Here is a 24,510-nt window from a genome sequence, read left to right as displayed (position 1 = left end):
CACCAGTTCCAGGAAGGGGTGTCCAGTAAAACTCAAAAAGATTTGCCCAATTCAATTAATCCTTGTAAGAGTGAACCAAAAAAGCTATCAGGCCAAATCGGTAACCAAGAAACTTTGTTACGCATAAAAATTAAGTTACTTTTGCAATTAGAGATACTGAAGAGTGGACTTCTGACATCTTAGCTCATGTGAACCAAACTCTTCTCCTTCCCTTCTCTCCCCCATCCTTTTTCCTCCTTCCTCCCTCCTTTCTTTCCTCCCTTCCTTGTCCCTGCCCTCTCTCCCTCCTTCTTTCCTTCTTTCTCATCTTTCTTTCCTTGTAGGTATACCTATTCTTTCCTCTATGAGAATAGGAAAGAAAGTGAGAAGGAACAAGATTATGGAGCATTAATTAGAAAAATAAATAAGTAACACTGTCGCTGGAAGAAAAATATTAATGGGTTTAGAAGAGCTTAAACTGCTATATCATTTGTGCCACTGAGTCATTAGTGTGACTGTATAATTGAGTCAGAGGCCCAGAAAATGGTGATTTATATTTTTTCTACTGAATTCTGATTTGGGATTATCATTATAAGATCTATAGGGGAAAGATTCCTCTTAGAATTGCAGCTAATGAACCAGAACAATCTATAAGAAAAGCAGTTTAATTACTAAACATTATAAATTAAATAATGTATTTCTATACAAAATATGAATCTTTCCCTTTATTTATTTTTGTATAGTGGCCAATTAAACACATGGTGAATAATATGAGGACTAAGAATAAGGAAGCTTATCTTCTGGCCCCCTTTTTGCCTCTCAGTAACTCTATAGCCATAGGCAAGGCAATAAATCTCTCTGAGTCTATTTTCCCACATGTGAAAGTTAGGAGACTGGACTAGATTATCTTTAAGAATTCTTCTATCTCCAAAATTCTATGATCATGAGGAAAATACAACTCAAACTGTCTGAAACTGAAAGAAAAAAAATGATGCAATTCTACGAACTATGGAAGGTAATTACACTGTAGCACACATAATTTCTATGCAAGAGCTACAGGGTTATAAAAGCAAAAAAGGCTTCTTTTATTGATCAAAGCTCTTGACTATAAAGTAACATGTATTGCTCTTAGATTCTTCTTTAAATTAGAATAATTAATTTTCAGATGGGGCAAGCAACTTTGACAGTCTGCTGGGTTCTGTGCTGAGAATGTCAGCAATGTTATGGCAGAGGGCTCTTCAACAGGAAGGAAGGGTAAGGATCCAAAGGCAAAACAAATTTAGAACTCCAAGAGCTCAGCCACAAACATCAGGGAATGGCTCTGCAGTGGTGTCTTGACATTCATTCTGGAGGACCTACTACTGCAAGTATGTGGATGTCTGTTTCTAAATTCACGAAAATAAATCCCAATCTTTCTCAGAGAAATAAGGTCCTACTCTGTTCTTAGGGGAGCTCTTGAAAAGGTACAGCCTAGATACCTTCGGCTGCAAGGCAAACCCCAATTAGAGGAATCATTTCTTGAAGCCTTTCGCACAGATGCTAACGTTAAAGTGTGGAGGGATAGATTCAAAGAGGGAGAATTTAAACATTCATTCCCTCTACAGGGACCTGAATATGTACTGACCCTGTATGGTCTAACATAAAAGATCGCCTCACTTTGGACTACAAAATAAAATCCACTCATATTCCCTTTCACGTATAGATTTGTAGACCTACCCATAGTATACAGAAAGTTTAAGTGCAAGAAATCCTTCTTTAAGTGGAAGCATAGAGATACTGGTACTAGCTGGATATGCTGGTGCATCATTAAGGAAATACATTCTATCACCTGCCCGATATTGAAATTCTTGGCTTCGGTTCTTTAGACACAAAAATCATGGCCTGAACAGCTTTTCTTAAAATGATCTTGGCCTTCGTTGGCATTCCTACGAAGGGATATTTCATTTATATCATTACCTACTTTGCAATCTTAATGGAAAATCCTCCCTAAGTAGTCAAAAACAAATAGTAATTTGCGGGATTTTATTTGGAAGGAAAATACACTGAGAGAGGTAAAGCCAAAGCAGGAGATTCTCTGTAAGGGATGACAGCTCAACTATTCCTTGGATTTACAGCCAACAGTCAGGCTTGGAATGAAAATGAAGCTCTTGAAAATACCCTGCCCCGAAGAAACACTCCTCATTCAACAGTAGGCCAAATTATGTGTCATGTATTCTTACTTACAATCTTTTTTTTTTACTTACTTACAATCTTGAACACTTTTTATGAATATAAGAAAAACAAAAAGGATCGCTAGGAAGTATAAAAATGTAGAAAGCTTTTTAAGTCTTTCATGCCAAGGAATCAGCAGACTCCTTGAAAACTGCTAGCACTCGTTTTTAATAAGCACATCTTGAAATAGCTCTCGGAGACGCAATAGTTTTACTAAGATTTTTGTCATGGTTAACAAATACATTGGAACTCAGATTCATTGCTATTACCGATAATACAGCAAACTGTATTTTATTCTCCATGTATTTGTTAAGATTTGTTTATATTCTTTTTTTTACACTGAAAAATATGTCTGCAGACCACCTTCAAGAAAGTCTACCACTCAATATGATTAAGTTTTGTCTAATGAAAAAGTGCAGAATTGGTCCCATTATGTGGAAATGTTTAGAATAAATTGACCAAGAAAAAAAAGCAAGAATTTGTAAACCCACTGGCAACTCTATATTAAATATATATTCTACTTTCAAAATATCTTTGGTTATTCTCCATAGATTGGAAGGTCACTTCTCATTATTCCTTATATCCAACATTTTGTTTTTATATAAATACTATATTTGAATTTAGAGGAAGGACCTGCCCTTTGCTTTAACTGATAAACAAGATATCAAATAGTACACATTACGGTCACTGTAATGAAAACTTAGAAGAGTGCACTTTAGTACAAAGGCACAAGGTGACACTTTTATTAGATAGATTCATATTTTTACTGGAGTGTTATAGAGTCTCTTTCCTTGGAAACCTCTAAGTATTATTTGTACGTCCATTTGAGAAAAATTATCAAGTTGGAGGTAGAAAGTGACAGGGAGGGTAAAAAGTGACAAGAATAATATTTTTAAATGTTCTCTGATTTTATGATTCTACATGTTTTCCTAAAACTTATTTATTTTTAAGATTATTCTATTTAAAAAAAAAAGGAAATCCAAAGAAATGTCTTACTTCACAACAACATTTCCTCAAACCCTATAGCTTCAAGCTACTTGTCTAGCACCATTTTCTTTCATATTCTACAGGTAGGAACTCACAGAATATGAAGTCAATAGGTTATCTTACCCCAGGACCAACTTTAAACATTACTAACACTCGAGATATCAAGATATCCCTGAACAGAACTCTGGGAGGTAAGGAGTTATAGTTCCTAAAACAAACGTAAGTAAAATTTTTTTGATGTACTCAGCTGCATTTCCCAGAGGCATGAAGGAGCCTGATTTTCTTTAATATTCCCATTTCCTAGCACTCCAAGAAACTTTCTGAAAACATCACATTATTTATGTTATTCTTCTTCTATGCAAAAATCTACTGCCACATAAAGGAAATATTATTTAAGGGTTGTTTTTCACATTTGCCATAGAATTCATGTAAGTTTTGAGTGTAAACACTGTTTAGGTATAAAATTAGCATAATTTTAATTTGGTTCTCTAGTTTTTCTTTACTTTCCTAATGGGGAGTATAAAATTTACCCAGAGTAAGCAGGTATTCCTTTCCTTAGAACAGATTCAGAATTAACTACCAGATCAAGGAGATGCGCTTTTCCTTTATTTGTTTTGTTGTAAGGGAATATTTATGGCATACTTCTCCAAAAAATTAGAGTTAAAAGGAACTTTTAAAAGTAAATTCCAGGCATAAGAATATTTTATTTCATAGTCACTCTTTACCTGTACATGAATAATCATCAATTCTGATGTATCCAGTTTTGCAGATGCACATGAAAGAACCTGGGGTGTTAACACACATCGTATTCTCACGGCAGTAATGGCGCCCTTCGGCACACTCATCAATGTCTGTGAAGAAAAAGGAGGGCAAAGAGGTCAATAGTGGCCAATATTCTAGAGTTTCTCTCTAAGTTTCATTGTTGGGGAGAGGGCAATAATTTCTAATTGAAAAGCATTTTTTAAAAGTATTCGAAACATCTCCTTTAATAGGAATGTTTGTTGTTCTAATGATGTTCAGAAACCATAAACATTTTTTTTCCAACAGCTCTTGCTAGAATTTCAAAGATGTCTGTATATTTCAATTTGCAACATTCTAAATATATTTAGAAATTTTCAGTGCTTCATCTACTAGCATTTGATAAAATGAATCAGAAAATACAAATCTAGCTACCTCAGAGTCTTGGAATCTTTATAGTTTGAGCCAATCATATATTGTTTTTTTGATTCATTGGCTATTCTCTATACTTGGGGAGACCCTAAAAGGTAAATAAAATATTCGCATATACCAGAACTTGAATACCTTCACTTAAAGACATGAAACCAATAACATGCAGTTTATTAGAGCTATAAATAGAGATATAGCTACCCCAGTAAGTGTCTGAACAGAGATGAAATTACAATATAGAGACCTGATATAAGAGAGAAACTGTAAAATAGTAGTAAGACAGCATATATTTTTTTTATTTTATTTATTTATTTATTTATTTATTTATTTATTTATTTATTTATTCATGAGAGACACAAAAAGAGAGGCAGAGATATAGGCAGAGGCTCCTCTGAGTTTGATGTGGGACTTGATCCCAGGACCTGGGATCACAAAATGAGCCAAAGGCAGACACTCAACCACTGAGCCACCCTGGTGCCCCAGTAAGATAGCATACTGAAGAACTTCCACAGCAATTCACACACCAAGTTTTGAGTGTAAAGACTTACACATGGTAAGCCATAATAGGCACTAGTGCTAATTGGGAAGAATTTTTACAATAAGACTGTCCCCAGTTTACAGCGCCTCTGTGCATGGAACATAAACTATTTTACAAATATTTTATTATTACGAAATACTCTTTATGAAGGGCCTTAATGCATTGGCCAGGCATGGTATTTCTCCTCCAGAAGTCTGCTTTCTCAAGCCCTTGTAGTGAATCCACAAAATAGTAGTGCTCTCATTTGTACTATTAAAATAAATGGAGCAATTATAGGAGATAGTCAGGTGACCTACAATTACAGAAGTCATGCTATTCCTATATATAACCCGAACTATGTTCCCAGTCCTGAGAGTATCAAAAGAAGTAATTGATATAACATGAGAAAGTTATATTATATTTTTTTAAGATTTTATTTATTTATTTGAGAGAGAAAGACAGAGAGAGCATGAGCAGGGAGGAGGGAGAAGCAGGCTCCCCACTGAGCAGGGAGCTGGATGCAGATGCAGGGCTGGATGCCAAGACCCAGGATCAGGACCTAAGCCCAAGGCAGATACTTAATTGTCTGACTGAGCCACCTAGGGGCCCCAGAAAGCTACAGGATCTTGGCAATCATTTCAGCTAACTACTCATTCTAAAGATGGAAAAATGGAGGGCTAAAAAGGCTCAAATTTCCATTCAACTTCTAAATGAAAGTTAATACAATAAATTACAAACCTCTTAGCATAAAAAGCTCTTCCCAGTCTTGCCCCTTACTCTTTTGGTTTTACAGCCTATAATCCCACCCTTCCTTCCCTCTCAGTGTTCTGGCCACATCGAGCTTCTGATCATTCCTCATATGGACCATGCTCTTTCATACCTACATGCCTCTGAACAGGCTCTTCTCTCTATTTCTTCTTTCCTTATCACCAGCCTTAGTAGATCTTGCCCACTAGTGGTTTATCCTTCAAGAATCTGTTTAAATGTCTTTCTGTGAAAACTTCCCTAATGAAGTAAAATGCTCCCTATGCAGTCCCTCACGGAACTTTGTTTCCATTACAGATTCATCCACTGTACCTTTATTAACTTTTATAAGCTGCTTCTCTCCAATAAGGCTCATATACTCCTCCAGAGTAGAGATCAGAGCTATTCGTGTCTCTTAACTCTAGCTGCACATTATATTCATCTGGGATGCTTTTTAAAAACATTGGTTCTTGGTCCAACTCCCAAACCCCCCATTCCAAATCTGTGGTGGAACATAGGCAATGATTTCTTTTTTAAATCTTCTCTATGATGAGTCTAATTTTGGGATCAGCAAAATATTTCAATAAAGAGGTAGATAGTAAACATTTTAGGCTTTGGGGCTTATAGGCTCTCTGTCTCAACTTTAACTCTGTTGTTCCAACATGAAAAGCAACCATAGGCAAATGTAAATGAATGAGCCTGGCTATATTTCAATAAAATGTTATTTACAAAAACAGAAGTTGAATCAGATTTGGCCTGCAGGCCACAGTCTGATGACCCCTGGTCTAACGCATAAGCAGGGTTAGGAATCACTAAGTGCGTAATTCATTTTTATATTCACAATACCTTATAAGGTGTCTAGGATATCACAAGGTCAATAAATGCTGCAGAATGGATGAATAAATGCTTCAAGGCTAGTAAAAGGAAGAGCTAAGAATAGATCTCAGATGATCTGACTCCTAGTATAATACTCTTCTCATGATATCATGCTACTTCTAAATGTTTGCACTGGTCTGCAAGGAAAGTATCACATTCAATTACAGCCTAAAAATCAAACTACAGGCACCCTGGGGGAATATGATGAAAACTCATTTGCTTCCAGGGTCTTAAGATAATAATAGGAATCATATGGGATAATTAATGTGCTCACCAGAATCAATAGTCTTTAACCCTGCTCCTCTGAGAGAGTGCTGCAAAGAAGTGAAAGTTACTGAAAGCCACTGCAGGAGTCCCCTGGGCTTAAGCTTGTGAACTGGAGGGAGGGCCATGAAGAAGTTTATGTACACAAAGGTATAAAGAATTTACCTTTGGGGAAGAAAGAGCCAAGAATAATGAACACAACTCAGTGAAGACATCTCGGTTATCAGAGGAGAGAATTATTGAGTACACTGCAGCATCTCCTCAAAACAAGACTAGTTCCCAGTGAGAGACCATATTTCCTGGTAGAGTCAAGGATGTAGCCCAGCTGGAGCAAGCATTAATTATTGAAGGCACTGTCCCTCTCTCTAAACAGTATGCTAGAGGAGGAAGCCCACCTCAGTAGGAGTAACCACCAGACCTGGCAAATCAAACTCATAGGTATACAAATTACCCTGGATCCCTCCCAAGAATTCATAAGAATGAGAAATTTGAAAGTACTAACGTCCTATGGGAGGAGACTGGGAAAAGGGACAGTTAGGGCGATTACCCTATTTACAGCCAAAGTTACTGGATAATTTGGTTTATAAGATAAATACGGATGTTTTGTGAAGGGGTACATGGGCCTACCTACTGTCTCTAACAGTCGTTGTAGTGACTCTAGAACTCACTGTTGGGAGGCACTGGCCAGTCCCATTTTATTTTGTAGATATTTCCCTTGAAGCTATCATATGATCAGAGAAAACACATGTAGGGTCATAAAGCAAAACGAGGAAACCTATTTAACATGAAGTTCTTTTAGGAACTTGAAGGTTTGGGTCACAAAGAAATATCGGATTCATGACCCAGAGACATGAGGTATCAGGAGCAGTACTGTCGCAGGGTGGGGTGGGGTGGGGGCAGTAAAATATCAAAGAATATGATTGCAAGCACTGTATACCCAATTCACAGTTGCCTTTTTAATTTCTCATGCCCCATCTTCAGAAAAGGAAGTCCCCAAAGAGTCTCATTTAAAGCCGCAAAGCTACATAAATGTCATTTCTACTTATATATGCAGATAGTCACAGGCCCTAAAATGGCACTTCTAAAAAGTGAGTCCAGGGTATATTTTTGTCTGAAGTCCCAATTGAAAAACTTAATGTCAAGTTCTCACGATTCGGTGCAGTGCTCTGCACTTTTATTGAATGTTTCCTATGCCCAAGTCACTTTACTGAATTTCCAGTCATATTGATGGCCCTAAGCAGTAGAACTACAATTACACATGGACAGTACCAGGGACGGCATTTGCTGCAATATGACTTTCTGCTAAGCAGAGAGAATTGCACAGAGTTGGAAAGAGATGCCACAGAAGGTAGCTCCTGCCAAGAAGATGTATTCAGGCACGGGCTGGACGTGCTGTAGCTATTCACGCAAAGCACATGCTGCTGGACCATGTGGCTTTTTAACAACTCTTCCAAAATTCAGTACAAAGACAGTTAAAGCATGGGCTTTGCCTTTAAAGGACTTACTTTTAAGCACTATCATTGTCATCCACATAGGTGCCTTCTATATTTTAAGCCTGGTCTTTGGAGAAAAATATCTCTAAGAGAGGCCCATAGTTCCTTGAAAACAGAATGCTGCATGGTCAAACAAGATTTCAGGACCATTATATTACTATTCTTCCTCCATCTCCTTCCTTAAAACTCACCATGTACATGAGTAAATTACAGGCTCCGAAATACCTAGTCATGTTTTTTAAATGTGCACTCATTAATTCAACAAGTATATAATGCACATGCAACACGTCCAATTCTAGCTTAAGAAATAACACATAAACAATAATGCTATGAAGTGATGCATATTATGAAACAGAAACCTACACAATGTGCATCAAATAGAGAGCAACCAACTTTTTTTTAACACAGTACTTTTTTGTTCTGAGCTTATTAATGCAGGACAAATTTGGGGATTTACATTTGGTGATATAAATGATTTTCTAACTTTTCCCTCCCTCAACTTGAGGAGCTGATAATGAAATTAAGAAGCCTGGATATAACAAAAATAAGAGCATGAGGTCCTATATGCCAAATGCTAGAAAAGGAAAGGACAGGAAAGGAGAGGAGAGAAGAGAGGGAACAGAAGAAAGAAAAGAGAGGGGGAGGGGAGGGGAAAGGAGGAGAGGGGAACAGAGAGGAGGGGAAGGGAGGAACAGAGGAAAGAATGCACTCACTACCAGAACTGGTATTCAAAGGAAAGTTGGTGATTAAGAGCAGGGACAACCAAGGACAATCTGCTGGTTGGTGTGACAGGAAGTGAGGTAGTTTTGAAGAAGTAGGCTTAAAGTAACAGATTTGTAAACAGAAGGAGGGTGCTGCCACAGAACAGCAGAGACACTCATAGATGAGCAGGAGATATTGTAGAGATCGGAGTCTATGGTAGGCAGCATAGGTAGCAAAGACATGAAATATTGAGGAACAGCGAATATTCCATTTGGTTGGAGCTTATGCAGGAAATAAAACAGAAATATAGCTATAGGATAGAAGACACAATGGGAATGAACTTAAATCTCCAACAAACATCAAAAAGGTATCTTCCTTGCTCTGATATGGAAACATGAAAGCATTTGGAGGGAGGGGAGTAGGGAAGTGGCATAGGAAAATAAATCTCACAGGAGTTAGTAAGACGGAGCAACTATGGAGTTGATGAGAGAGGTATAATCAAGGTGAGGAGAAGTTCACTAAATTAAAGTAATCTTCCTCACCCCAGTTTCTCCACATTTCTTACTTATCAGTGTCTGAAAATATCCCATTAAGTTATGTGTTGGTACGTCTATTGTCTCTTTCTATTGGAATATGATTCTGGAGGGTGGAGACCCTGTTCTAGGACAATGGCTGGCCCTCACTAAAAACCTGCTAGATGAATCAATGAATCCTTTCATGGCTTTTCATGTAGAAGGAGAAAGGATAAGTATCCTGATTCACACTGGTCTGACCTGGAGCTCAACTTGGCAGAGTGAATCTTTTGTCTCCCCAGTACATTGCCCAGGCATGAGCTTTTTGTATGAACCGTGAACATAAACCACTGTGGTAAAATACAGCCTTGTGGGGGAAACAACCCTGCAGTGGGAATAAAGAAGACTGGATTCTAGTCTTTGGCTCTATTATAAACATGACAAGCATTTCATCTCTCTGGACCTTAATTTCATCATCTATAAAAACAAAGGCTAGAGGTTTCCACGTCATTGAAACTCTCATACTTTACAATTCTAACAAAGAGAACACGATTTATATGGTTGCAGTGGAGAATCTGATTCTCTGGGATTTTGTAGGATACACGGTCATACTCCAACGGACTTAAGAAGCATAAGTAAACTGTGTTTCTTATACTTGAACAACCTCTCTTGCCCCAGGATAATTCAAGCTGATCTATTTTAGAAACAGGAATTTATAAATTTATAAATTCCCTTTTATCCTATCTGAAAGCTGAGGCTGACTTTGTAATTATTCAGAATCACAGATTTTTAGACCTGAAAGAACTATAGATATCACCTAACCTAACTGCAGTCATTTACAATTAAAGACATGGGAGGAACAGAAATGCCAAAGACAAATTAAGAAGGTGGCAGGAATCAGATCATGAAACTTTCATGAGATACATTTAAAAAATCTGAACTTCATCCTATATGAAATGGAGAATGTTTTAGGAGAGGGTTAATTAAATCGGATCTGGGATTTTGGAATATTCCCTTCAGCACAAGTTTAAACAGTTAATGAGTGGAAATCAAAATAACAACACTGTTTCCAGACCCCAGATCCCACACTCATGTTCTTTTTGGCCTATAGATTGGTCTCCAGATTATCCTTGGAGGCAGTGGGCACTCAGATGTGTTGCCTGCATGCTTCTGCCACAGAACCCGGCTACTCCCCACCCTTACCCCCAGCCCATCTTATGCTTTGTATGTCACTGATGCCATTTTTTGAAGCATGGTATATTTCTTCTTTTTTTAAGATTTTATTTATTTATTCATGAGAGACACAGAGAGAGAGAGAGAGGCAGAGGCACAGGCAGAGGGAGAAGCAGGCTCCGTGCAGGGAGCCTGACGTGGGACTCGATCCCAGGTCTCCAGGAACAGGCCCTTGGCTGAAGGCGGCGCTAAACCACTGAGCCACCTGGGCTCAGCCCATATATTTCTAAGGCTACAGCATTTTATCTCAATTTTGCCCTGTAAAAAGATTATAATAGCCGGTTAATGAATACTAATGCTTTCTTGCTTAGCCAATAGAATCTTGAAGTCATGCAGCTCAACAGCAAGGACTCCACATATCAAAGATGAGTACGCATCAGTATGGGTTATTGCTAAGTCTTGGCCCACGAGCTGTGAAAAACTGGCTTGGCAAAGTTGGCAAGGAGATCAATGACTTAATTCATAAACCAGGAAAAGGCCTAAGTTCTGAGAAATGTAATTCTGGAAAGAGATTTGAGAGTAACATTTGGGAAGATAAGAGTATTTTTGAAAATAAAAAAGAATTTGCAAGTATAAGTAGGCTGCTCAGTGAAAAATCAGTAAAGAATAAATTAAAATGCCATTTCCAAATAGGCTAACATTAAAAGAAATTGCAAGCAATCGTATTTTGAAGTCAGTGACATTAACAAGTTTGTTTACGAAATATTAATTTTTATGTATTAAAAACTATCATGTGCTACTGAAACATCTGATTTTTTGACATCTCAAAATAATAACCATGTATTTTCTTCATTCATCTTTTTAGATTCATTCATTGTAAATTGTATGGTACTTTCTTCAAGAGTAAAAGCGCTGGTATTGTATCATTGTTCTTGCTACTTTTAATAGAATATGTTATTCCTAGGTTTAGGATTCCTGCATTTAAAATCTATACATGGAGACATGAAGTAAAATTTGAGACAGGGTTGAGAGTCGATCATAAAAATACACCTACGGGGAAAGGTGAGATCATTTGGAATACTAAGGGGCTGAGGAAACAAGAGCATGAGTAGTTTATCCATGTAGGTAATATTTATTGAATTCCTACTATTTCCTAAGGTATTAACTGCGATACCAATGGCATAGCCTTGAAGAAGACAGATGTAGTATTTGTCTTTGCAGAGTTACAGTCCTTCTGAGAGACAAGTAATAATTTAAAAAAAATGCTATGGGAATTTGATAAAGATAGTGCCATCTGGAACAAAACGTGAGTACTCCAAATCTTACAGGCAAGGCAAAGCTTTCAGGAGGGTGTAACATCTAAGCAGAGGACTAAAGGAGAAGTAGAGTTAGCCAAGTGAGATGGGAAAGATGAGAATATTCCAAACAAGGGAACCATGTTGGAAAGTCAGAGAATCTGATATATTCAAAGAATAGCAAAACATTACATGTGGCTGATGAAGTAAGCAGGAGCTGTTCTGTGTGTAGGTCTTGCAAGAAACACAAAAGAAACTGACCTTCTAATGATCAATGGGAATCTATTGAAGTTTTTTAAATCAATTTTTAGATCTATCATATGTACATAGAGTATAAACTTTAAAAGATACAACAAAGTGCCAAATTAAGGTTAGTCCAACCCACAGCCACTCAACTGTCCCACTTCTAATCTCCTAAGCACTTTTGCCAATTTCCTGTGCAACCTTTCAGAGACACTGTCTGCCCATATAGGTACATATGTATGTGTGTGTTTGTGGGGGTAGGGGGGCGCTTCTCCTCTAAAGGGTGCAAATGAATGAAATGACATAAATTGCTAAGCAAGATCTTTTTACCTGTAAGGTAGAGAGAGGATGGATTCGAGAAGAGCAAAACTGGAAGTTAAGAGGAAGATCACTTGTAGTTTGGCTTCACTTGTGTTTGGGACAGTATATTCTAGTTGCATATGGAGAAAGTATAAAGACATGGATATCTATCTATCATCTATCTATCTATCTATCTATCTATCTATCTATCTATCTAGAGATATCAAGAGAGAAGATAAGACTGGAAGTCAAGATCTGGGAGCCTCAAGCACAGAGAAGGTAATTAAAGCCATAGTATTAGACATCACCCAGGGAAAGGGTGCAGGATGAGGAGAAAAAAAAACCTTATTATGGAGGCCTGAGAAACTTCAACATTTAGGGGGCAAGTAAAGAAAGGAGACTGAAAAGATTGCTCAGAGAGGTAGCAGCAAAACTAGAAGAGTTTTGAAGGTAGATGAATGTTGAAATAGTGGTCAGTAATCACCTTTTAACATACATTCTATATTTGAGGAAATCCTCAGCTCCCCAAGATGGAGGTCACACCTTAGACTTCAGCATACTTGGCAGCTAGTATGTAGGCTTGTAACCTAGGACTGCCCATCATGGGCACTAATGCAAAACTTCAATTCATAAGAGAACTAATGAGGAAGCAAGGTTGTGAAATCTATCAAGCAGGGTGGAGAGGGGATTCAGCACTTGGGATGGTAGCAGCGGCACCAATTCTGGACTCCAGACCCAGATGTCATCAGTGAACAGTATGCAATATTTGTGTGAGTTGCGGTGTTGACACCAACAGACAGAGGCAGAGGTAGTGGGATCTGTACCCAGGTGTGACATGCATGGTTTTGGCTGAACATCATCTGAACCTGTCCTCTCACATATATTGTGAGCCACCTAACATCTTCCAATATATTCCTGTTCTGCTTCAACTGCCAGAGTGGGTTCTCTTGTTTGCAACTCTGATCCCTGCTCAATACAATGTAGTATCATGAAGACAAGGTAAAGAGGTATTTGAAAGAGGGAGCAATCAATAGAATTAATTGCTGCCTAGAGATCAAGCAAAATGTGGGCTGAAAGATGTCTAATTTAACAGTATAGAAGTTATCAGTGATCTTCGTGAAAGTAGTTTGGAGGGGAGATGGGATGAAATATCTAGACTGAAGGAAAAATATCTAGGTGAAGGAGAGCCTCTAACATGAAGAAATGGAGACAGTGAAAATCAATCATACCTTTCAGAAATGTGGATATATAAAGGGGAAGAAGGTCCATAAAACAAAAGCTAGAAGGGTTAAGGGAGATACACGTGGGCATATTTAAATGCCGATGGGAAGGAGTGAACAGAAACAGGTTGAAAACAGTTTGAGGGGACAATGGATGGGATAAGTTTCCATTGAAGCCAGGAAGAGATGAGATTCAGTCCTCAGATGGACCCATCAGTCCTAAAAGAAAGGGTTATCTATTCCACTGAGACTGAGGAGAAAGAAGACAAGGTGGGCATGAGGCATGTGTCTTTATATAATGGGGGGGGGGGGGGGGAGGTTCTGTATTCTGTTTTGTTGGTAAAGAAGTTACCTGCTGAGAAAAGAGAATGGGTAAAAAAAAAAATTTGCATGGAATGGTGGAGGTTTACAATAATCATGGTAGGAAATGAGAGGAAACTTAGCTGGGATGCATAATCAAATTACTTAGGCAGAGTAGAGCACCTAACAGGGCTGGTAGCCATGCCCACACAGTTCGGCCACTTGACATTTTTATAACACTTTGGCTCTTGTGGTGCATATTCATACATATTATATGTTAATTTTCACAACCCTGTGACTTAGGGGGCACTTATGGAGTTAACCTCTTTTCACGGTCAAGGAACCTATATGAAGTTGGAAAGTATCTGGAATGTTTGTGATAACTTAGTAGTGTACGATCTTGAATAGAATCACTCCACATAACCCATTGTTTCTCTACAATCTGGTCCCCATCTCAGCAGTTTGATCTAACACTCCTGGCTATAAACTTCCTGTTGCAGAAAAAAGCCAAAATATGTCTTGCTCTTTCTCTTTCCTTACTCCTCTGCCAATCTAAATTGGATTCACTCTTCAAGGCCCAGATGAAGACCCAATTCCTCCCCACTGTGTCCCTAACCTCTTTGGCCATGGGGATTCCATCTGTCTCTACGTCTGCACTTTTTGTCTGGATTTATTCATAGCTAGTTAGTAGCTATTTTGGCTGAATCCAACTTGCTTGAAATTAAAGAACAGACAGGCTCATTTGAAAGATTGCCTTGTCATGTTGGATTTGAAAATTCATCAAGTCGAACAGCATTCTCTCCAAAAAGGCAGATTACTATTTTTAAATATTAAAAACTAATTTAACAAATATATGTTTATTTTGCCAAAAACAAGGCTTTCAGTCATTATAATATCCAAATTGATGTCTATTCGGAGTTATTAATCTAAACATTGCATCAGTGCTTTCATGAAAGATATGGAACCACTCCAATCTCCAATTGCTTGTTTATACATAAATCACTGACTAAACTGCATTGTTAAATTTGACAATCTTAATCAGTGTTTAATGTTGATTAGGAAGTACGACCTCACAGCAACTCAGTACCAACAAACATATATGTTCTGTGATTTCATTCCCATTTCTTCACTATCACAATCTTATTTAAGGATACGAACAATTTCTAAAAATCTGTTTGGGAACATATTCTTTGTATCAAAGATAAATTACTTGGAGGAAAGTTAAGATGGAATAAAAAGGAAAAGTGAAAATACTGTTATGTATTATTAAAATCCCAGGGATCTATTTTTATATCATACCAAAGAGTAAGGGATGTAATTTTGAACCATAATGTCCAAACCCATGAGGCTCTTCTTACTCTGGAACAGTCATTTGCCCACACAAGTCAGTTGCTTCTCCATAACGTATCGCAAGTCTCATATTTCTCTGTCACGTTCATTTAAATTATGCCTAACTGCTTCCTGCAATTCATACCTAATGTTATCTCCTAAAAACTTATTCCTATGTCTATGCATGATATTGATAATGAAACTAATATTTACTCTCATGTCTGTTGCTTTGAGGTCATTTCATTTTTCTTCACAGCATCACATTTTCACAACTTATCCCAAGCAGAATCTCAGAGCCACTGAATCAAAAGTTAGATTTGTTTTATTTGTACAATCCTGACACATTTCTAGCTATACTGTTCCCTGCTATTAACCATGCTGAAACTTCCATTTCCTATCTCTGAGTCTTTTTTCAGATGTCCTTGATGCAATGCGATTATCTTATTTTATACTAGAGTTAGTTCTCCTTGGAAGCAAAAACATGAAGAAAGGAAGGCAATTGCAAAGGGAATGATAATAGCGGTTTCATTTCAAGCAAGCGTGTGTTAATTGACTTCAACACTTTTAACAAATATAACTAGAAAGCATGTTTTGGATTTTTTGGAAGGCCAGATAAAGCTAGTACTTATAATAGAATCTTTAAGTTATTCCTGACCTTAAATTTAATAGAGTTACAAAAATCCCATCAATAAAATTTTTTAAAATTGTTAATCATGTGACACCCACAGATCACTTCAAATGGATTCTTTTCCAGGGGAAAAGATTCTTTTTCAAAATAATATTTTCATTTAATGAGAAAATAGTAAGCCACTGCTTCACATAAGATACCTGTAAATGATCTAAAATGAATTGCTTAAGTCTAAGTAGACATTTTCTTCCGAATACTAATAAACAGGTACATTCAAATAACTACCAGGTATTTTATCGTACTACTCACCTACAGAAAAATAACAGGAATCCCCATTGTTATATTTAAAGTTTTATCATATGATTTGCATAATGAGGATAAACTATACACACTCTATATCTAAGAACTGGTTAAAATTTTATTCAGACCAGAAAGGAATTTGGCATAAAGTGATTTGGTTCTGGAAATAATCCATGGTAACTTAGCTACTGAAGTAGTTAAAGATCTCATTATAATTGGCTTAAACTATAAGATAATATCATCATATGTATTCTAAGAGTATTTTTGCCTTGAGTCTTCAATAAGCTTATAATGAACATCTTAGTTCCCAAACTAAATTCTTGTTGCATGAATTGACTGACACACTGGTAGTAATAAATACATATTTAATCACAAACTTTTATCAAGGACTTATTTTTCTGGAAGGTATTTTTCACATACTTAAACTTATTTAAATTTATTTGACCTCTGTTCTCCCAACCTCGTAACACAAATGTGCCCATTTAATAGATGAAGAACCTGAGGCCCAGAGATAGTAAGTGATTTGCACAAGTTCTCACAGTTAATAAATTGCAGAGGTAAGAATTAAGCCCAATTCTTCTTGAGCTATGTTCTTTCCATAACATCAGAACTTAGTGAAACCCCCACTTGTCAAAATTGGAAAGATTTTATTTGATCTATATAAACATTTTACATTCATTTGTCTGCTAAATCTCAAAATTCCTTCTGACATATATTTTTCAGACATAATTACAAGCAGCTGCACATATAAATCTGCAGAGTATCCATCTAGGCACAAGATGAACTCTTCTGCAAAATATGGGTATACAAAATAAGTATTTGTTCAGATTTATTTTCAGCATTGACACAATTGAGTAGTAAAGGCCTGATAAAGTTATAAATACTTTTTAACATTGGCAGCCGGCAAATGTTTCTTGCATACTACAAGGAAATGCAAAGGTAAGCAATCTGGTGACAATAGGGAGCCAAACAAAACTCAAAATCATACCAGGAATTTCATAATGTTACAGGCATGGATACGAATTTCCATGGCTGCTGATGAATCTGAGAGTTTCCATCAATAGTATACCCTGAGTGTTTCTATGGGTTCAGGAATAAATCAACATATACTTACTATCAGTGTCTACAACCCCACCCCTGGGCATCTTTTGTGCCTTTTCCATGTTCTCTGAGTCTCTGCCAAAGCTAGTGCATATCCCTGTGTGTCCCTATTTTTGTCCCTTTAAAAGAGCTCCCATCCTCAAAGCTACGTAACTCTTGAGACAACACACAGCATCATCTTCCTCGGTCTTCACAGCATCTTGGAGCTACTTGAAAATGAAAAAAAAATAATTCTTATATCTAATTTTGTTTTGTTCTTTGGGATCTAGCCCCTGTAGTAATCTTGTTTAGTCCTAAGTATGAATTTATCCTCTTCCCCATCGTCACATTATGTCTTCCCCACACTCACTGTTAAAACAAGCCTGAAGTGCCAGGCAGCCCTTACATGCTTGTATATAAATTCCTCTTCACTCTTGACATAAAACCAAAAGCCCTCAAGAAGACCAAATAATACTACAGAAACCGGGGTTAGGTATCATGCTCACATGCAGCTATCTTCCTAGTATTTACTTAATTTAAACCAATGGTTCTCAACTGGGAATGATTTTGTCCTCCAGGGGAAATTTGACAACGTCTGAATACACTTTTGGTTGTCACAACTGGGAGTATGGATACAAACACGAGTGTGCTATTGGCATCTAGTGGGTAGAGCCCAGGGATGCTACTAAATATCCTACAATGCCCAGGACAATCTCCCATAACAAAGAATTATCCAGTCAAAAAAGTCAATAGTGCTGAGATTGAAAACCCTGGTTCAAACTCCCACCACATGACACAGAAATATATGACGACACAGGTGCAATAGTTCATCTTTCTAGGCAGGAGCATATTAACTAAAGATTCATTTCTTGAAAAACTCATCCTTAGAAGAATATCAATACAGAATTAATCTAGAATAATCCTTTTCAGGCTTTAATATGCAGAAGAATCACTTGCTAAGCTTATAAAAATGCAGATTATTGAGACTGAACCTTGACCCAATTAAGCAGAATTAAGGTTGCATCCAGGAGCCTACATTTTTAACAACTTCTTCAGGTGATTTTTGAGGAAACCAAATTATGTACCAATGAAAATAAACTAAGACTATGAACACTAAAATTCCTTTCCAGTTGAACATATGGCTAGTTGAACACTGGGTAGTTACTAAATAATTAAGATAATCGATTAAATAAATTGTAGACCTTAAACCAGTATTCTTTAAATTTTCATATGCATAGGAGTCATCCAGAGATCTTGTAAACGTGCAGATTCTGATTCAGTAGGTCTGAGATAAAGTATGACATTCTGTATTTCGAATGCGCTCCCAAGTGATGGCCTATATTGGTCCTTGGACCATCACATTGAATACTAAGGTCTGAATAAAACAACTGCGAAAGAGAATAAAGACAGGGCTCTTTATATTAGCAAAACACAAGGCCACCAATCACAATTCTAGTTTCCATCTGCATCTGGACAATGGACATAGACTTTAAATGCTACCTCTACTAGAAAATCGGCTCCATGAGAGCAGGAACTTCATCACTTTTGCTCACAGCTATATGCCCAGCACCTATTTAGGGCTTGGCACATAGTACATGCTTGACAAATACTGCGAATAAATGGGCAATGAACAAAGAGTCTCTAAATGAAGGCTAGTGATAGAAACCAATCATAAATAAAAATTCCCAAGAGGAGCCTATAGCTTCATCTCAGAGAGAAGAAAGTATAGCTGGAGTATAGGAGTGAAAGTGTACCTGGCTCTGGGGTCCCAAATAGATCAGATTTGGCACTCGCCCTGACAAAATCCAAAGGCAGAGAAAAGAGTGATAGTGAAACCAGAAAGGAATTTATTTCAGTGAGGCAAAAACTGGGAAGACAGTGAACTAACTCTCTTAGAAGGTCTCTGAAGTACTAAAAATACTTCCACGTTTATAAAAGGCAAAGGAGGGGCAAAAGTGGGTAGGTATGTGCAGGTGGGCAGCACAGGTCAAATCGATCATTGTCTTGGGGCCAATCACAGGCAGGGATTTTGGTGGCTCAGGGCAGTCCTTATTGCTTGAGGGTAGTTTTGGTTCTCCTCAGGGGATGCTTTGCCCTCTGGGTCTTCACCTGAGCCAAGAGACAACCTGGCAAGAACCTAACTAGAAACTATGAGGTCAAAATGGAGGCAACTGAAGTCCTCTTTCAAAAGCACTTGTTCTTAGCCCTATTTAATACATAGATGTATCATTAATTGATGACCAATTCATAATCTCTTCTTTATATGGCATCCAAAGGTGATCATGAACTCCAACAGTCTCAAGGGTGAATATTTTCTAGAAAAGTGCATTCTTTGGAAGAAAAAAAATCAGCTGACCATAAAAGTCATGTAGCTATAGTGTTTTGTTTCAAAAGGACAGTATATCGGTAGCACTTCAACTTCCTTTGCATGATAATCTATGGCTAAGAAGTTCAGAGAAGTGCACTCTTGATTAGGTTTGATCTTAAAAATTTCAAGTCCTCCCTTCATGTCCAAGGAGACCCTGGCTTCAAAGAAAAACTGCCCTTTTCCTCCAATTTAAATATCTGAATGATGTTCAAGTTTACAAATGCATAGAAATTGGTTTCGAGTCAGCAAAAGCTGTAGTTAAGGATCACAGAGAGTAAATGATGAATGAGCCCAGAAGAACTGCTAATAGAAGTTCAAATTTAGCTGGGTCACTTGATCATGATTTTCAAAAGTTTTCCACTAAACTTCTCAATCAGAGAAGGAATAATTTTTAGGAAAAACAAAACACACACATAAAATTATCTCTTCAGCATAGTTAACATGTTAAATAGACTTTCCTAATGTCTAAAAACACTGTTTCCATAGATGGCCTTCATAATGTTGAGGTATGTTCCCTCTGAACTGACTTTGTTGAAGGTTTTTATCGTGAATGGATGTTGTATTTTGTCAAATGCTTTTTCTGCATCTGTTGAAAGGATCATACGTTTCTTATCCTTTCTTAATGAGGTGTACCACATTAAGTGATTTGCAAATATTAAACCACAGTTGCAACCTAGGAATAAATCCCACTTGATTGTGGTGAATGATTTTTTAAATGTATTGTTGGATTCCGTGTGCTAGTATTTTACTGAGAATTTCTGCCTCTATATTCATCAGGGATATTGACTCGTTATTCTCTTTCTCATTGCAATCTTTATCTGTTTTTGGTATTAGGGTGATGCTGGCCTCATAGAATGAATTTAGAAGTCTTCCTTCCTTTTCTATTTTTTTGTAATAGTTTGACAATAGGTATTAACTCTTTAAGTGTTTGTAGAATTCACCTGTAAGGCCATATGGCCCTGGGTTTTCATTTGTTGGGAGTTTTTGGATTACTGATTCAGTATCTTTGCTGGTTATTGGTATATCATATTAATTCTGAAAGTTATTTTGTGTGGCAACTTTTTCACTTGGTTGGATGAATAGATGATGCCTTTAAAAGTCTAGTTCATATCGGAAAACATCGGAAATGTTTTTGTTCCTCTCATTTTTATTTTTGTTAATTTGTAACTGTGATGCTTAATTTTATTCCTTAACTCACATAAACCATTGGATGACCAGATGTTTAGTGAAACATTATTTTGGGTGTGCCAATGAGAGTGCCTCTGGATGAGATTAATATTTGAATTGGTAGACTGAGGAAATCAGATTGCCTCCCTAAGGTGTGTGGGCCTCATCCAATCAATGGAAGACCTGAGTAGAACAAAAAATTGAGTAAGAGGGAAATTTTGCCCGCCTGACTGTGAGCTGGGATATTGGCTTTCTCCCGCCCTTGAACTGTAATTTACACGATTTGTTCTCCTGGTTCTTGGTTCTTTGGACTTGGACTGAAATTATGTCATGGGCTCTCTGGATATACAGCTTGCTGACTGTGGATCTTGGGATCTTCTCAGCTTCCATGAGCCAATTCTTTATCATCAATCAATGTCTCCATCAATCAATGTCAATCAATGTCTCAATCAATCAATCAATCAATCAACCAATTTCTCTCTGCCAATATATGTCCTATTGATTGTTTTTCTGGAGAACACTGATTAATCCAGTAACCTTGGGCTTTTTTTTTTTTTTTTTAAGAAACTCTACCATAACACACCACAGAGAGTGCATCATTAGCCATAATTTTGAAAGCTACAGTGTCTACTAGAATTCCTTAATTAATCCCATAGGGCTCAGTCCTCTGGTTATTTATCCCCACTCTGTTAACAGGCCTCCCATTAACTCCAGTGGGGAATTGTGTGCTGGGTTTATAATCAGAGAATTGAGCTCCCTCTGCATCTTTCCCTTCATATCTCTCGGAGCAACTCTGTGGGGCTATCATTCATCTTATACTTAAAGAAGTCCTCTCAGATTGCCTGTATATTCCATAGTTAATGAAATGCAGATGCTGGCTATGTCAGAAATTCAGAGTAAATGAATTGTTTGTGAAGTGATAATGAGCTGAGAAAGAGAAAAAAAGAAAGAAGGAAGGAAGGACAGAGGGAGAGAGAGGAAGAACAGGAGGGAAAGAGGGAGTTTGTTTTCCCATTGTCTTCCTATGTGGGTTATTTACAATGGTTTCCGTTCCTTACAGATTCTCTAATGACAATGAGCTGCTTTCTAGATGGAGTACAGATTATTTTTCCTTTGCTTTTCAGAAATATTAAAATTTTAAGGTCAGTTAGCTGCTTTAAAAAATGTGTAAGGAAAAATCCATATACTATTCTTATTTATAAAAATAAGCATTAGATTAGGTATCTAATAAGTAAATTAAAAGTAGTAGAAGTTTAAAAACACTGAATTTATAGATAGGTGATGTGAATTTGAACCCTGGGTTTACTGTTCGCTGTGTGGGTAAATGATTTGGGGCAAAACATTTGATTTCCAAGCTTTTTAGTCTTCTCAACTACAAAACAGGATATTATAAAAATGCCTGGATCATAGGACTGCTGGAAGAAAGCAGATGTATCTAGAGAGCATATTAAATGTCTCTTAAGAATCATATGGTTATTAGTAGTAGGTGTTGTTTTTTATTATAGTCCCATTGACAAACAATAGCAGGAAAGAATATAATATGGAAAAAAACAGGCAAATGACTTGTTTTCATTAAGAGTTATGCTGATATCTCCCAAAATGCAGAATAAGAGAAAAGGGAGAAGAGGTATCATTAGCCAAAAGATTACATTAAAAAGAAGGAAGGAAAAAATAAAATAAAATAAATAAATAAATAAAAAGAAGGAAGGAGATGAGAGGAGATAGTGTTTCTTTTGGTAACAGGTTAAGAAAAAAGAAACAAAGAATGAAGATAGAGATCTAAATATAATTTATAATTTATGTTTACAGGTGTGCCATACCTGGCACATAGCAGGTACTAAACAAATGTTATATTAAGATTCCAGTCTCTACATTCAAATGGCATTTAAATTAAGCACCTTCTCCATGCTAGACATTTAATGTTCAAGTGAGGTGGTTTGCAGATTGTAGATAGAATTAAAATCTTAACTAAAAAACTTAGAGCACACAGTAAAAGCAAGAGAGAGAAGGGGAAATTTCTGGGATTTGTGATCCTTTTAATATGCATGCCATTTAGTATAATAAATACCAAGTATCATAAATGAATGAATCCCTTCCCTTTTACTACTCAAAATAATTTTTAAAGTCAAAACATATCAATTTAAAACAACCGAGTCCCATTTTATCTATGAAAATCAACACGACAATTAGCTTTCTTATGCAATATAAGCACAATTCGGTAAGTTCAATGTTTGTCCTCAATAATTCTTTAGTGACGAGGTAGCCTGAAGGTGCCATCTGTTCAGCATATCTAAGCATTTCAGACCATCAATAAACAAATATTTCTTTTTTTAAAGATTTTATTTATATATCTATGGGAGACAGAGAGAGAAAGAGGGGCAGAGATATAGGCAGAGGGAGAAGCAGGCTCCCTGCGGGGAGCCCAATGTAGGATTTGATCTGGACCCCAGAATCATGCCCCAAGCCGAAGGCAGACACTCAACCAACCACTGAGCCACCCAGGCATCCCAATAAACAATTATTTCTTAAACTCTACACTATCTCTATTTTAGAAGTTTAGAAGAATTCAAGGAAAGTAAACAGTCTATGACCACAAGATGCTTACAATGAGAGAAATATAAAGAAACATACATATATGAGTCCTTTAATAAATTGCATAGTATATAAGAAAGGATACTGCAACTGGATAATTGGATTTAAAGCAGTGTAGAACAAGGTACTAATTCTTCAGTCAGATAAAATTTAAAAGCAGATTTGAGAAATTAAGTCTGTGTGCTTAATTCATTAAGAAAGTCTTTCGGAGGAAAAGAGAAAGTAATCCGTCTAGAATATAATTAAATCATGGATAGCCAGACCAAAAAGCAAAAGATCATTCGGCCAGATGATAGAACAGTTACCATAATAAGAGCCACAAACTGGTTACTTAAGCAACAGAGATTTATTATCTCACAATTGTGTAGTCTAATAGTCTAAAATCAAGGTGTTGGAGGGTTGGTTCCTTCTGAGGGCTGTGAAGGACAATCTGTTCCAGGCCCCTTGCTTAGTTGCTGATGTTTTGCTAGAAATCTCTGATGTTCCCCAGCTTGTAAGTGCATTTGCCTTCATGCTCCCATGGCATTCTCTCCTTGCACCTGTGTCTACATTTCTCCATTATATATATGAGGACAACTGCCGTATTGGAGCATGGTCCCACCCTCTCCCAGTAAGATGTCATCTTGACTAATTACACTGAAAACCCTTCCATTGCCAAATAAGTCCACTTTCTGAGGCACTGTGGATTAGAACTTCAGCATATGAATTTTGAGAGACACAGTTTAATCCATAACACAGACGGACTATCCTGAGGAAAGGAAGTGATTAAGGGAGCCAAAGGTGACCTGCTAAGGATAAATGGATAACTATGTAGGGCCAGGCAACAGAGAACCTTGGAACTTTAGCAAAGGAGCTTGATGTGTTGAGCAACAGGAAGGCACTGTGGGCTCACAAACAGAAGAAATGGTGTTTTGTAAACATTAATCTGGAGAACAGGTCCTGGTAGGTAGGAGGGGATGAGACACTCAAGACAGAATAACTAAGTGGAAGTTGACTTGAAGTAAAAACTGTCTGGCAGCAGCAGTCAGAATGAAAGGGAGTAAATGAATCCAAGAGAAGGTGG

The 24,510-nt window shown here is 37.1% G+C and overlaps 1 protein-coding gene across 3 annotated transcripts in view; it reads right to left on the bottom strand.

The window, feature by feature from the left end:
- Positions 1-24,510, bottom strand: part of NELL2 (neural EGFL like 2) — a 319,702-nt gene that overhangs the window by 141,678 nt on the left and 153,514 nt on the right. For all 3 annotated transcript variants that reach the window (XM_077870366.1, XM_077870365.1, XM_077870367.1), the window contains one exon: positions 3,903-4,028. In XM_077870366.1, the coding sequence (XP_077726492.1) occupies positions 3,903-4,028 (126 nt within the window). The remainder of the gene's footprint in view (positions 1-3,902; positions 4,029-24,510) is intronic.

The sequence above is a fragment of the Canis aureus genome, chromosome 25 (genome assembly GCF_053574225.1).
Source record: "Canis aureus isolate CA01 chromosome 25, VMU_Caureus_v.1.0, whole genome shotgun sequence".
NCBI classification, from domain to species: Eukaryota; Metazoa; Chordata; class Mammalia; order Carnivora; family Canidae; genus Canis; species Canis aureus.
This window is presented reverse-complemented; position numbering and strand designations above follow the sequence as displayed.